The sequence below is a fragment of the Netta rufina genome (genome assembly GCF_964035555.1).
Source record: "Netta rufina genome assembly, chromosome: 1".
NCBI lineage: Eukaryota > Metazoa > Chordata > Aves > Anseriformes > Anatidae > Netta > Netta rufina.
In genome coordinates, this window is record NC_140123.1 from 70,841,399 (window position 1) to 70,854,658 (window position 13,260).

A 13,260-nucleotide genomic window follows, 5' to 3' on the forward strand; every position below is an offset into this window, starting at 1 on the left:
TTGGACTGATTTCCTAATGGGAGTTTAGGCTTGTAACCTAAAAGAAGTCTGATAATAATGATCTATAGACACAAACACCATTTAGAAATTGCTCGATCTGAAGGAATCTCATTTAACTGAGTTGTGGAATAGGTAAGCAGCAAGTCAGCAGAACAGTCAGGAGCATTTCTTGAGGGCATCACCTCAGGCAGCAGGAAAGATTTTATATGAGACAAATTTGGGCTTATAGCCACGTTTAAGATTTCATGGAATTTTAAAGCAGTATATTGTGTATTCAATTTTAGTGTGGAAATGAATGCCTGCCTGTCCTTGGAAGACCATTCAATTAATAAACACTAATAGGCTTTAGAGACGACCACCAAATAAAGGTTTATTCTTGGTATAACCAACTGATTGCTCTTAGGGGTAACACTAACTCCTAGCCCAGAGAAGCAGAAGTTAAAGAATGGAAAAGAATTTCATTACCTTCATATTGTGGCTTCACGAGATCCAGCATCTGGCACAAACAGTCTTCAAATGGCAAAGGTTCTATGGCCATGTTATCTAATTTTTGGCACTGCTCTTCATAAAAGTACTCCAATTCATACATAGACAAAACACCATCCCCATCAAGATCCATGCAGCGAAACCAGTATTCAATGCTGAAATTATGTATTTAATAACAAAGAACTGTTTACGCAAACAGTTTTAAGAATTTATGATGCTTGTTTTAAAGGCTATGCTACTTACAGATTTAAAACTTAAGACTACATTCTGTAATACCATAGGAAGTCATTAGACAAGAAACACCTATTGTGATAAAAGCTTCTGGTAGTTGCCCTACCACACAACGTTTGCATTTGAAAACACACTTTAATTGTGAGTAGTAAAAAAAGGAAAGGACTAGAACATATAGCTTTACATAAAAAAAATAATCAAGGGAGCCAATGGAAAATTAAATTGTGCATCAGAACTAAGTTCTTTTTTCAAATTGAACAAGCCAATAATGCAATAAAATCAAGCAATAAGTTTGCGAATGTTCTATAGCTAGTGCTAACTGCATAGCTCCCCAAAGCCACTGGCATCAAGAAACACCTGTGGTTTCCTTTTATGTTGTCGTCAATAACAAGCAACATATGAATAATAACATGTAGTTAGCTTGTTAGAAACCACTGAAATAGATCTTTATACCAGCAACAATAGAACAACACTAAAAAATAACAATGATTCAACCAACTGAGCCAGTTTCCCCAGTCAATTTTTATAGTTCAGTCTCTTCTAAAGTTCTATCTGAGCAACAGAAATCTCCCCTTTTTAGGGCTGGAAAACCAATAAAGCCAGTCTATTTCTGCTAAAACAAATTCACTCTTACCTAGTTGGTGTCTTCTTGTCTTCTTCAGATATCAAAAACCAGACAAAGTCAGCATAGCTTATTTTTCCATCTTTTTGTGCTTTTCTACCTCTTGACAGCCGATGTGGGAAAAAATATGGAGAATTTATTTTAAAACAGATAGGTTTTACTAGAATTAAGGAATATTTTCCCTTGGTGCTATTAACTACATTTATCTCCCAAAAGATGCATTGTTTGAAAGAAATATGTCAGTGCCTATGGTCACTCAGGATAAGGGAGCTTGTGAGCTCTGTTTCTACTGCAATGGATATTTAAAGAGGAAGGTAGTAGAAGGTGGACAGTACTCTGTCTAGAAGAACCAAAAGTTTTACTTATCTTCCTCAGCTAGAAGTAGTGTTGGAATACAAGTATAAAGATAGAAATGAAAAAAATATTAAGTGTATGTGACAAGAACATAGTTATATCTGTTTCTACTCATACTACAGAACATAGCACCCAAATGTCAGCCTCTCTAGCAAAGAGTCAGGTAGGCAGTTAATAGGCATGTTATATTTCATTCCCCCAAAAATTCCTTTTATTGCTGTTATCTTTATGATATCTAGAAAAATACAATGTATGTTTTGTCTTGCCCAAAAAACTCGTGATGGAATGAACTGTAGACACGCCTGCCAATGTCTATACCATTCATTTCAGCTTTTGTTATTTCAGTTTATTGGTAACTTTCTAGCTGCATATATCATATAGATTCATTTTTGTAAACTTGTTATGCAAGTGTTCATTTTATTAGTAGTAGTTAAAAAGCCCAAATCCCTTTGAAAATTCTACAGGTTAGAGGGACAGAAAGACAATGCCAACATTTTTTCCTCCCTCATTCCCATCCCTGCTATGCTATATAATAGCAAACGAGTGTTCATATGGATAAAGAAAGAAGAGTAAAGATTAAAGAGTAAATCCAATCTTGGACTGAGCCAGAGATTCCATGAATACTCTTAAGTTTTAACAACAATATTAAGTACTGAAATTCAATGTTCTGTTTCAAATGAGGTCATTTTATCCTGGGAATAATCACACACAATTTAACCAGCAAGCATATAAGTATTAGATTGGATTTAGATCAGTATACAAAATAATTACCTTGTTACTGCTCCTGAGAAGATCCTCTCTATCATTCTACTTGATATTGCTGTGAAAGAAGGGTTTAAAGTTCTGTCAGTTATGTACAAATTATTTTTGCTTTGTACTGTCTAGTTGAAGAGTTTATTGGAAACCTCACATAAACACACACCTGTAAGAAAGATCAACTCTAGCACTCATTAATCCCTTTGAGTTCTCTCAGAAAGGACGACTTAACAGTCTCCAGAGCAAAGCTAGAGCCGAACAACCAGCTTTGAATTCAGACTTGATACAGAAATAGTAGCATAACAGAAGTAATGACTGGCTGATTAGTAAAACATCATTTACTAGTTCTAAGACAAGTAAACAATGTTTTCAAGTACCATTAGCTTGTGACCCTGCTTTTGGCAAAGGGCCAAAACAGAATTGCATATTAATGCATAATGAGCATACCTAGTTGATTCTGACATGGGTCTATTTCTGACATGGTTGTGATTCATATTTCTATTTTGAAACAATTCCAGGGATTTTTAGATACATGTCTTAACTGAACACTACCCCTGTAAGGGACATGCAGAGCAACTTGAGGAATTTGTGGAAGGCACTCAAAGCAGCATACAACCCTATTCTCATAGAAGCAGAATTACTTCTGATTATTCTAGCTCTCAATTCCTTTTTCAACACTGTAGAAATACTGATAATTCAGCCAAGTGGTTAACCATTCAAACTGGTCATCTGTTTTATATACTTTAGAAGATGCCACCACCACATTATTTCAGTAGGAATATTGGCCCCTACTAACATCTATCCGCAGAACTGTAGGATTGCCAATTTGTTTCAGACATATGCTGCTATCTTCCTATCTAGTTTTGAAACACTGAAGTTGCTCAGTCTTTCCAACAATACCTAAATACTTCAGTACTTTCTTTCCATGCTCTTTCCACATGTTTGATCTAATTTTAAACCAGTGACAAGAAAGGAAGGGATTGATGAATGTAGATTTGATTTTTACACAAAAATAGAAGCTTTTATGACTAAATCCGTGTATCAGGTCCATTTTATGCTCTTATTTAGTCTAGGTCTCATCAGACAGCAACTGTTAAGCTTTAATCAATATTTCTAGGCTTAAAGGATACAAAAACAGTGCAAAATAAACTGCCTGTGGCCTGATATCAGTTCTGCTTGCTTTCTTACACTGTACCTACTAAAGCAACCTCTCAAATGAAAAAAGCTTCCCTTCCTTGGTGTGCTAAAGTATAGACTTCTGCAGGCAAGCTTTCAGAAGCTATCCGAATGCTTTTTGTTCCTTTTTAATGCAGCATCATATTCCTTAGTCACTTAGCATTTAAGTAGGCTTTCTAGTCCTGAAGAGGACAAAGATGACAATGGACACAGCAAACAGAACAAGAAAACACAGCAGTTCCATAAAAGCTACAAGAATATTTAAAATAGGTGCGAGTATACAAGACTATAGGATCTCAAAGTCATTGTATGTTGTGAATGCAGAAGAGGTAAAGCCACTAAATGGTATTAAAACAAAATGTCCTGCAGCTGAGTCAACAAAACCTTAAAATAAGCAAAGCAACAACGTATGTTTGCAAGAATCACAGAATAACAGAATCATTTAGGTTGGAAAAGACCTCTGAGATCATCTGGTCCAACCTTTAACTAGCACTGCCAAGCTGACTGTTAAACCATGTCACTAAGCACTACATCTACACATTTTTTGAAGACCTCTAGGGATAGCAACTCAACTACTTCCCTGGGCAGCCTGTTCCAATATTTCACAACTCCTTCAGTAAAGACAACTCTTTCAGTGAAGAAATTTCTCCTAATATTCAATTTAAACCTCCCCGGCACAACTTGATGTCATTTCCTCTTGTCTCCCCTTCTCCCCAGTCAAGCCTACAGACTTTCAAACTTATTTCCTCCTCCTCTTCTTCACCACAGTCAGAATTCAAATTGAGGGTTTTCCTCTGATTAGGTATTGCTAGACACAAGATAGCATCAGAAATAACTTGCCCTACTTTATTTCCTGAGTCAGCAGGATCACCTACACCTACAGACTCATGAACGCTGTCCTTTGTGGCTAACCACTTCCTCAGGTGAAAGCTTACAGGTCATTTAACACATGTAAAGAAAGATGCTTCATTTGTCATACCATGATCATTATGTCGAGCTAAATCCTTCCGATCAATATAGAGGTCATGGTCTGTGTCCAGCTCCCAAAATTTGCAATAGATAACGTAGAAATGTTCATATGAGAAGTACTCTGTCAGCTGGTTAATATCAGCTTCCTCTTCCAATAATGCCACATTCTATTATCAGAAGGATAAGTAGAACACATTAAAGAATTTCTAAGACAGCTGCTGAGTGATCTGAGTTCTGATAACCAAACTAATTACTATTACCTAACAATATTTCAATGGATAAGTTTTTATCTTCAGAGACAGGGCACACCATGCAGAATGACAGCAAAGACTTAACAGAAAAGGTTGAAAGCTAATATGTCCATAGAAAAACGAAGACAGATTTCTGCTAATCAAATTTACACATAGACAGGTCTAGATAAAAGATGACATTTAAACATACTCTCCTGTATACGTGTTAATGCAATTTAGTCCCACTAGTTTTGCAAAAAGAAGAAATGCTTCTTACATTACTCCCTTAAACATTTAGTTAATACAGTTTTTAAACTTGTAGAAACATCTTGCAAAGCTTTAGATATTGTGTACCTGCAAAAAGTTGCTTTTCCTGAGCTCATTACAGGTTATTTTCCCAGACCAGGACCTATTTACTGTATAAAATATTCTCTGTATAACCTGTAAGAAAAAGAAAACGAAGAGGTGATCTTCAGTATGCTACCTAAGCACCCTCCCAAAAATTTGTGATCAAAGATAAACCTTAGCTACATTACAGGACTCCGTCTTTCCCCAAAACTGAAGGGCTTAGAAGTCTGTTCTTTCCATTACTTGCACTTTGATGCTTCTCTTATGTCATGTCATATTCCCAAGCTACTTCCATCTATATCTAATCTAGGTAACTCTTACTTTGATGCTGCAGTACCCATGCCCCACACAGTGAAGCTGCAGAATATTCACAAGCTATCCAGAATTCATCTGTTGACAATTTCACTGCCTCCCAATCTTCTAACACTTTAGGATATCATCTGATAAACCCATTAATGTATCTCATGGCTTTGGATTTATAAGACCCATATTTGCTATGAAAATTTTACTTCATAAACGAAGTGACAAACAAAAAGGGGACATGGATGCCATGACTTCTCAAGTCCACAAATACAACCAACCAACACCTAACAGGAACAATACTTCCTGCAGGTGGACAGACAATGCATCCCTCCCCCCCCATTTCATTCTATTTAAAGTTAGATGGAAAAAACTGACACTACTACTAAAAATAGCACAAATTATTTCTAACTGAGTAACAAAAAGCTAGCAAGAAATACACTATTTTCTATGGCAAGAGTGATACTGGAACCAGAAGCAAATTCATTCAGTTAAGTATCCAACACTTCTACTTAAATCAGTTTCACTGGTGGATCATTTTGGTAAACTCATGCATTTAGCATAACCTGCTTAGCTTTAATTTACAAACATGAGCCTTTAAAACACAATTTCTCTTAGTTTTTAAGTAAAACATTTTTGAGGTGAATACTGGATTCAACCAGATAAACATTCTAGATAATTCATTCATCAATAATAAAGTAGACCAAAAAAAATTTAAGATATTATCAACCGTAATTGCTTAACTGGAAATGGATTATACCTGCTGATTAGCAATGCACTAAATGTTGCATGCACAGCATTTTACTCACAACAGTAGTTATTAGCCAAGAAAGGCCACATTTTTAGAAATTTCTTCCTCTCCCAATAAAAACCTCTTTCAAACTAAAGACCTTTTCATTACCTCAAGTTTTAATTGAAGCATACCAATAGTTTAAAGACAACAACAATTTTAAAGTACAAACAGAAGAGTTTTGTTCATGATTCTTTAAAATAAAGCTTAAACTGTTGCATACAGTAAGCTCTGCAGCACACACTTTGAAAAAGAACAGCTGGCTCCCTAGATGTAGAAAGGAGAATAGACCAGCCTGCTTCTGAAACTTAATTAGCTCAATTCTAATTGTGAGTTTAGGGAAGGCCCATTTTTGGCTTATACTACAAAGCAATTTTTTCTAAAAAGGTTTTGCCTTAGCTTTGCAACTTAATCCATCTGCATGTCATTATCTCATCTGTTATACATTTAACTGGTCTAAAAATAAAAACAAAATTGAATGTTTGCTGGAGACAACTGGGAACAGGCATAAAAGACAGTTTTCTAAAGTGAATTGAAGCAGAGTACAAGCCAATTGTCAGAGAATTGCCTTCCTTACTAGGCTGCACAACGGTTTGTCATAAGGGAGAGGAAACTGTGGAGATTGCAATTTCAAGAATTCATAGTTAAGATGTACATACAACATACTTGCAGACTAAACGTAGTATCCCATTTGTCAGGACAAGTGTTTGTAATGTAATTCAGCTTTATCTTGAACATGTGCACCTAACCTTACCACTAGGCTGACCAACCAACCGATATCACTGCCTAGCAGACAGAATCAGTTGCTTCCATGGTTGAAGAATACTTAAACACCTGCTGCACTAAATTTATGAAGCGTATGTATGCATACACATGCACACACACACATATATATATACACACAAACTGCAAAAAAAATGCAAAAAAATGGTCCATTTAACTGCTAACTGGAATTAGCATGAACAGAGATAAAATATTCAACTACAACGCTTACAACACCCTTTAAAGCTTCACGTAGCAAGATTAAGGCCATTCTGAACACAGGTGAATACATAAAATCATAGAATCATAAAGGTTGGAAAAGACCTCCAGGATCACCTGGTCCAAAATGCCTTACTTTATCTTCTAGAAGAGTCACCTATATTAGTAACAGTTTCTAGGACAGAGTTTTAGAAGGCTGTATAGGTCAATTTACCGCTAACAGTTACTCCATCCTGAAACAAGACAAGAAATAACAGCAGAGTCCTCTTGCCATTTTTTTATCTGCAGAATGGCATTCCAAATATTCTTGCTACATTATTAAAAAATACTAGCTTCTTTTTTGGAATTTTGATTAAATGTGGATTTCTCTTGAAACTATACTAAGTGTTGTCAGTAAAGTGCTGCCAGCACTGGTTTACTCAATATTGCTAGGCCCAAACCTACTCAAATAAGCTGTTCATCCAAAGAAAAGTAACTGGAAGTGGCAGGATTTTTTCCTTCCTTCAGCAAGCTTTCATGATTTTAAGCAGAGCAGGCTTTGATACAAACCACAATCCATTAATCAAGAGAACTACTCTCACAGGCAGAACATTTCCTCTAGTCACATTTGGCAAGAAGGCTCCGGGAGCTCATGTAATGATTACAAAAAGTAAAAACTAATACATCAGGACCTACTTGATAGGCTGGCAGTCTCTATAGGAAGGATAGGAGGAACCAAAACCAAACACTTCAAAAAGTCTTCCACATTTAGGTCTGGGTAAAACTATAAGCTGGATAAAATATGACCAACTCCACATGGTTTGTGTTGGTGAATATTCGTTCAACTAGTTTTCATGTGCACAGAATGAATGGAATGTCATTTTGTGGAGTTTTCATCTTTTGAGACTTCAGTGGAATTGGGTATCTAGTCTACAGCTAAGAAAATATAATGTCACTGATTTTTCCCTTGTGTACCTAAAGAATACTTCAGTCATGTAACTGCATGAAGAAAGATATGGAGCTTTTTTTTGTATAAAAAAACCTGCCTAGAAAGAAAAACCCCCGGAGAGAAAAATGGTAAGCAGCTTCAGTATTAACATTACTTTACTTGATGCTGAACATCATCATGTTAATATAGACTTTTCATTCAAAATTGCATTTAATTAATTGCAGAATAAGGGTGGGATTCTAATGAGTACAGTCTAAACCCACAATCAAGTCAGTCTAAGATAACAGCACATCCTTTGTTCAATGTTCATTAACTTATTGTACACTATTACAATTCAGTGTTTCTCTTCCTAGTATTAAGTTCACCACTTTCTACTACAATGCTAAAATAAATCAATTTTCTTTGTAATACCTCTAGTTAAGTAGAAATTAAGACTGACAGCATACTCAACTTTTTTTTTTCCCTCCAAAGGACAAAGATGCTTATTTACTAACTTTAACCATTCTGATTTTTGTACTTAATTAACAAGAACAGATTTTCCAAATAAAAAACACTTACCGTGGTAATGTACCGAGAATGAAACTCAGATGCTTCTTTTAAAAATGATAGGCCAGGATGACTATTCACCACATCCTACAGAGAAAGGAATAACAATATCCTGAACAGTATTCATTAGTGACTGTATAAAATAAATAGCACAGATTAGCATATCTCCTTCCTTAAGCAAGAGGGTTCAAATTAACTAGAATAATTAATAACTTCATTTATAGCATGCTTCATGTAAACACTGATGACTTTAAGAATAAAATAATCTCTTAATAGCCATATAACCTGAAGGTTTCCTGTATTTTACATAGGCAGATTTTGAATAAACTAGCCAGATAAACACTGACTGTTGTAGCTTGTAATTGTGTCTGACAACACGTTAAAAGTCAATTCAGGTTTTATAAATTTGTTCGCTGCTCTTTGAGAGAAATTGTATTAAGTCTTGAATTTACAGGCCACTTTTCCTTTGCCCTCCAAAGGGCCTCCTTGACATAAGTAACTTCAACTGCTTTTCAAAATCCCAAAAACTCTAAAAATACAAGCTACTCCTGCAAACAATTTCAAATCCATACGTCTTACTGCAGATATATAAAAATATAAAAAAATATAAATATAAAAAAATATAAATATATATATATATAACCAGCCATAAAATGATTAACTTTAAAAGAAGTCACTAGCACTCAGTGGACAACACAAAGTGAGCTACACGAAGTATTAATAAACTTTAATGAAGACCATGAAAATGCATGTTTAGCTAAAAAAAACTCTGCAAGCTCATAACTTTGTTTTGTTTTCTAGAACTAGTTTCAGTTGCAATTTACTTGTAAAAAAGGAATGAAGTCTTCTTGCACCAAATAGTTGCATCCAGGGTTCATTAGAAGATGAACAAACTTTGCAGCATCATCATAGCAGGTCTGAAGTATTCTGAAATGTAAAGATATGCATTTACTAGCATACACAGAAAATTGCTCCTAGGATGCCCATACAAATTAGCATGAACAAGTCTTACAGAACTGCAACCACAACATTTAATTCAAAAGATAATTAATCACACATTGCAAAGTTCACTCTAAGGGAAGTTAAAGCACGATAGTCTTGTACATTTACATTTGAGGAGGGGTACTCAAAGTAATTGCTTATATGAAGGGACATTTTCAAGTTAGAACTAGGAAACTAAAGAGAAAGTAAAAAGATAAAGCATTTTGTCCAGAAATGACATCTGTAAATTAGTGCCGTGGTTTTCACTTTTCCCATCAATAGCCAGTCATTTATCACAAGCATTTAAAAATCTTTAAGTGTAATATAGAGCTGTTTGCTTGTTTTAAAGGAAAGATCTACTTACGTTGTCCTAGGTAAAAGTTTACTGACAATGGTTATGGTAGTGTTTTCTTCCCCTTTACAAACTCATTCAGAACTTAGACTACCATGTTTCATTTAAAAATACCATCTCTCTGAAAAAGTGATCTACTTACTTCCTCCACATTGCAACAAACTTATGAACTGACACGTATCCTGTTCGTTCTCCTCCAGCACAATAAAACAGAGGACCTTTCCAGTAAAGTGGGCATTCACAAGCCTATAATTAAAGTATACATCAAGTCAATTCATTGACGAGATTGCTTATCTGAGGGTTACTCCCTCATAAGTCTTTCAAAAAAATAAGTTTTACAGGTGTTAAGGAAAAACATTGAGGAAATATAATGGGAAAAACCTTTTTGTAACATTGCATGTATCTGTAGGGGATTAGAAGCATTACTGAAACCATGGTAAGCACAGATTTATTTTATTTTATTTTTATTTTGTTTCTGAAACTAGCTACACCCTCCAAACTAGCTAATTTAAAGCAACTGCTTTAGGCCAAGATTCAGAAGTGGAAAGAAAAACAAAGCAACTTGCAGCATTCCTAATAGAATGCAGTCACATGTCTGGTCTGTCCACCCTCCAAGCAGCTGAGCAGAGCCCTTGCTATTGGGCTGGATATGTTTAAATTGAGCTCCAGGCAGCACAAACAGTTACACAACTTCTGGACCACAGCCAGTTTACATTTATCTGGCTCAGAGGATAGCTCAAGTCATCTGCATCATCGCATATACATGCACATCTTTCCCACTTTTGGTAGCAGGCTGCCCTGTCCTGTCCAGCAGCACTTCACAGTAACCAGCAGGTACTCCTCCACACCTTGAGTGCTCCCATACAGCTACAGCACTGCTTCTGCGTCTGCTCCAAGCTTCCTCAGTCCTCACTGCAAAGTGCTGCTCTCTTGCCTGACACTGACTATGCCATGGAGTTGTCAGATGTGCCAACATCTGTGAGAAGCTCATTTGGATCTCAGAGAATACTAAATATTACAAGATGTGCACAGTCACTGGCAGAAAAGGACAGTTATTTCTCATGCAGTAGTTTAACCAGTACTTACAGAAGCGTTTCTGACAAATACCCTGCTCAGCCTGAGAGGCTTTTCCCTACCCTTCAGGAGGCTGCCTTTTATCACTGAGTTGTAGCTGACTGGACCCTTCCAGCTCACTTGCTGAAGCACCCCTTCTAGTTGGAAAGGAGCTGTGGAAGGAGGGAATCCTACTGTTCAGCTTAGCAGTTAAACTCTTCTGGTGAGGTAGGCTAGGAGCAACTCAACCCCTAATCCTGCTCTGGAGAAGAGCCTGCTTCTATTCTTCTATGCCCTGGACTTGAAATGCAAAGTGACAGGAACAAGGATAAGAACCTAAGACTCATGACCAAGACCATGACTTGCACTGATATTTCAAGCACTACTTAGAAATTTTGAAGTTTGATTTAACTAGCTTATTATGTATTACAAGATTTACAAATAATCTTAGCTGCTCTGTAAGCCTAGTACTTTGCTACTCTACAGTAACTCTGCGTTAACTCTTCACTACTGACTGAAGAGTTATAATTTCAAATTACCAAATGATTCTGTGTTTCAGCATCTTTACAATGGATGTTCATGACACTGCTTTAAGAAAAACAGCACTCTGTAGATTTTATACCAATGACAGGAACATTTTCCACCACGTGACTAATTTTGTAGAGGTCTAAAAATCAAAGTGCTTACCAAGAGTGGCTTTTGTCTTACGTCTATGGGTCAACAAAGAACACATTGTTTTCTATGGTTTGTTACATTTTCTAAGAATAACATAAATTTTAAGACAGACAATGCAAAGCTTTCCACTCATAACTGTGCTATCAACATCAGCAGGTATGCTGTCTTACTAGCACTACCTTGCTGGAAATGAAAACCCATAACGCAAGAAAACAAAGCACAATTCTTTTTTCCTTTCCATAGGTATATAGTATTGAAAGAAGCCAGCCAGCAAATTCTCACCTTTGCAACTTTCCCCATGTCGTCTAAAGTTGCCCTCTCATTCGGAAACTGAGAGAAAGTTCTCTCAATTTTGGCAATCACAGCATCTATATTCACTTTTTCCTTAGGACATCCTCGAGGAAAATAGAAAGTTGGAATGGTTTGACTAAGCGATGGTGGCAAAGTTTCTTCTTTCTTCGCTTGAACCTAAATAGATAAATATACAGTTGACAGCCAGGTACAATGAAATCATATATAATAGGCATCCTCAGATGACTTGATTCTCTTGGTATTATCTGTTACAACACACCTTCAAAAAGATTTCTGATGACAGGCTGAATGAGAGCACATTGGAAAAATTCATGAGTATTTCCAAAAACTGTCATTTAGGAAGATTTCTGGTATGTTAAAATTTAATAAAAACAATTTCAGTCTTCAACCTATCAAGCTTCAAGATTAATATACCAGACAGCTTCTTGGAGACCTCTGAAATACTTGAATTTTTTCTTCTGAAACTGATAGCATAACATAACTTCTAGTTTAACAGACAGGTCATGAAAGAATCTGCTTTTGAAGTATTTCTAGTTTTACAACTTCAAACTGTTGAAATAAGCATGACAGCTTTGTTGTGAACTACCATCCTGTTAATAGAATTACAGAGAAGGTGCTTGGTGTTTTTGTTCCTAAAAATCATTCAGTTTCATAAAGGAAATATTAGTGTTGTTTTTTTTTTTTTTTTTTTTTGTACACTGTACACAATTATGGCATGAGTGCTTTGAAGTTTGTTTCTCAAGAAATTTCTGATACAGCACATTACTGAAAAATCAATGACCAGTAACAAGAGAAATTATTTAAACACATTTAGCCCAAGTAAAGACGAATTCACCTTGTACTTAGTGTCAAAAAAAAAAAAAAAAAAAAAAAGGTCCAATAACACAGAGAAACCAAGATAGCAAGCAAGGCAAAAATAGAATTGTGGCAACTTAATGTTGGTGGTTAAACATGAAGTCTTTCATCCCAAGGCCACTACCCAAATGTAGAAACAATGTTTAATGCTATATGATGGCTTATTGTAGTGTAAATATGCTCAAAATCCAGAATTACATCTCATTTCCAACCAGAGTTGAAGAAAAAACAACCAGAGATTGAAGAAAAAAGCAACAAACCAAAGAACCCTCATTTTACTTCTTACCACCTTGCAAAGGGCCTGTACAGAGACCC

At 35.9% G+C, this 13,260-nt stretch overlaps 1 protein-coding gene across 1 annotated transcript in view; it reads right to left on the minus strand.

Moving 5' to 3' along the window:
* Positions 1–13,260, minus strand: part of PPP2R3B (protein phosphatase 2 regulatory subunit B''beta) — a gene marked incomplete at its 5' end in the record, with an annotated part of 48,538 nt that overhangs the window by 8,178 nt on the left and 27,100 nt on the right. The window contains 9 exons of the mRNA XM_084292796.1: positions 466–641; positions 1,352–1,441; positions 2,465–2,513; positions 4,605–4,761; positions 5,179–5,265; positions 8,730–8,804; positions 9,542–9,644; positions 10,193–10,296; positions 12,061–12,246. Of these exons, the coding sequence (XP_084148922.1) occupies positions 466–641; positions 1,352–1,441; positions 2,465–2,513; positions 4,605–4,761; positions 5,179–5,265; positions 8,730–8,804; positions 9,542–9,644; positions 10,193–10,296; positions 12,061–12,246 (1,027 nt within the window). The remainder of the gene's footprint in view (positions 1–465; positions 642–1,351; positions 1,442–2,464; positions 2,514–4,604; positions 4,762–5,178; positions 5,266–8,729; positions 8,805–9,541; positions 9,645–10,192; positions 10,297–12,060; positions 12,247–13,260) is intronic.